This window comes from Argentina anserina, chromosome 4 (genome assembly GCF_933775445.1).
Source record: "Argentina anserina chromosome 4, drPotAnse1.1, whole genome shotgun sequence".
Taxonomy (NCBI): Eukaryota; Viridiplantae; Streptophyta; class Magnoliopsida; order Rosales; family Rosaceae; genus Argentina; species Argentina anserina.
The window spans coordinates 6,860,625-6,862,444 of NC_065875.1; the positions used below are offsets into that span (position 1 = coordinate 6,860,625).

General features: G+C 39.1%; 1 protein-coding gene across 1 annotated transcript; it reads right to left on the bottom strand.

Annotated features, from left to right (window-relative positions):
• Nucleotides 1-1,161, bottom strand: LOC126791046 (ribulose bisphosphate carboxylase small subunit, chloroplastic 3-like). The gene is made up of 3 exons (XM_050517442.1): nt 924-1,161; nt 687-818; nt 1-430 (listed from the first exon to the last, which is right to left on the bottom strand). The coding sequence occupies exons 1-3, from the start codon at nt 1,068-1,070 to the stop codon at nt 185-187; spliced, it is 525 nt and encodes a 174-aa protein (XP_050373399.1). The 5' UTR covers nt 1,071-1,161; the 3' UTR covers nt 1-184.
• Between the last annotated feature and the right edge of the window lie 659 nt (nt 1,162-1,820).

The window sequence follows — 1,820 nt, forward strand, 5'->3', positions numbered from 1 at the left end:
TCACCACACAAACAAAGGCGATGCGTTTATTATAACCAAGTTTCTTATTTTACTTCCAAAAACAGGAGACTACAACTACATATTACAACCTTCTTCTACATACCACAGGAAAAAGAAGAAAACTGCGAGAATGTAGAATTGGAAAGAAAACTGAGTGCTTGGAAAGCACAAGGCATCGTGCCTTTCAAGTACTGGTGGCGGCGGGGGAGTTTGGCTTCTGAATGATGAAGGCCATGCACTGGCCCTGCTTCTGGTTGTCAAATGCTACACAGCGTATATAAGCATTTGGGAACCTTTCCTTGCACTCTTGGATTTCATTGAGCACCAGAGAAGGGTCAGTGCAACCAAACATGGGTAACTTCCACAATGTCCAATATCTCCCATCATAGTACCCTGGCATCCTGCTATTCTCCCTTTGAACATAACCCACCTTCCATTCATATATAAAACCATCAGATATCAAAACTTGCAACACTACTCATGTATTGAATGCTAGAGACGAACGCGAAAAATATCTGGCGATGGTTGCAGTGTACTAACAGACACTCGGTTGGATTAAATGATCTGAAGCCAGTGATTGGTGTTACTTGGTATTTTTTAAACATCAATAGTCTAATTCATCATACATGTCCAGTTTAGTAAGTAGATGAAGAGTTGCAGTTGGAAACATTTGGAAACTAACTGACCTCATCAAACTCAAGGCAAGGGATCCAGCCCTTCTTGAGCATGTAGTCAATCTCCTTTGCAATTGAATCATCAGAGAGTGGTGGGAGGTAAGATAAAGTCTCAAACTTCTTGTTGTTGATCGGATTCCATGTCTGCAAAAAGGAAAAAGATTAGCAGAGTATGCAGATTGGAGAACCAAACTCAAGGAAAAGGAAATTTTGGGTGCTTGGGCACTCGGGTTTGTTAGATCGCATCACCTTCATGCAGCAAGTTCTTGAACCATTGGAGACAGTTTTCTTGGTCCATCCGATAGAGTCTTTAGCTGGGAAAATTTTCGCAGGGCTGGTTGCTAAGCCAACATAACCAGATGCAGCAATGGGAGAATTGAAGGTAGAAGAAGACATCTTCTGTTTCACAAAGAAGAGCAGTGTGATCTGTAAAAAAACACAAGAGCAAAAAATGTTTATGTAAAGGTGGTGGGATTGGTTAGAGAAACAAACAAAACTAGTCTCTGTGTGATGCACAGTTTGTTAAAAGAGTGGTATCAAAAGACTGTGGGCACAAATTCCTGAGAGGGTTTTATAAGGCAACTTTGAGCGTTGATCTCATCAACTCCTGCTTTTGCCTTCTCTCAATCACTACCAGTAATGCCCACTTGGCATTGTTAGAAAGACGGGGCCCACCAATTCATGGTAACACTAGGCAGCTTTGAAGCTAGCCATTTTTGCAGACATCAGAGAAAACCGTTTGAAATAAATATATCACTTGACTCATCACTACAATTGGCTTTGCTTAGAGAGTGGAGAATCATATAAAAAAAATTGGTGGATGTCGACGTGGCTATATACCAATGACCATCTTTACTAATGAGTATGATTAGGAATGTGCAGCTACAGGCAAAACCTAATTCAACTCCTTTTAAATGGTTTAGTCTTTTGCAAACCGGATTCAGTATTCAGTTTAGTTAAATCATTTATTCGGGTAAACCATATTTCTGGTGTGATTCCGGTACAGTTCGGGATAAACCATTTTCTTCAACATATCAAATTGAAATAAATAAATAATCACCAAGTTTTCGAATAATATTACAAAATATTGAAAATACAAAGTACAAACTAAATTTTAAAGACACAAGTCTCCAATAATATTACAAA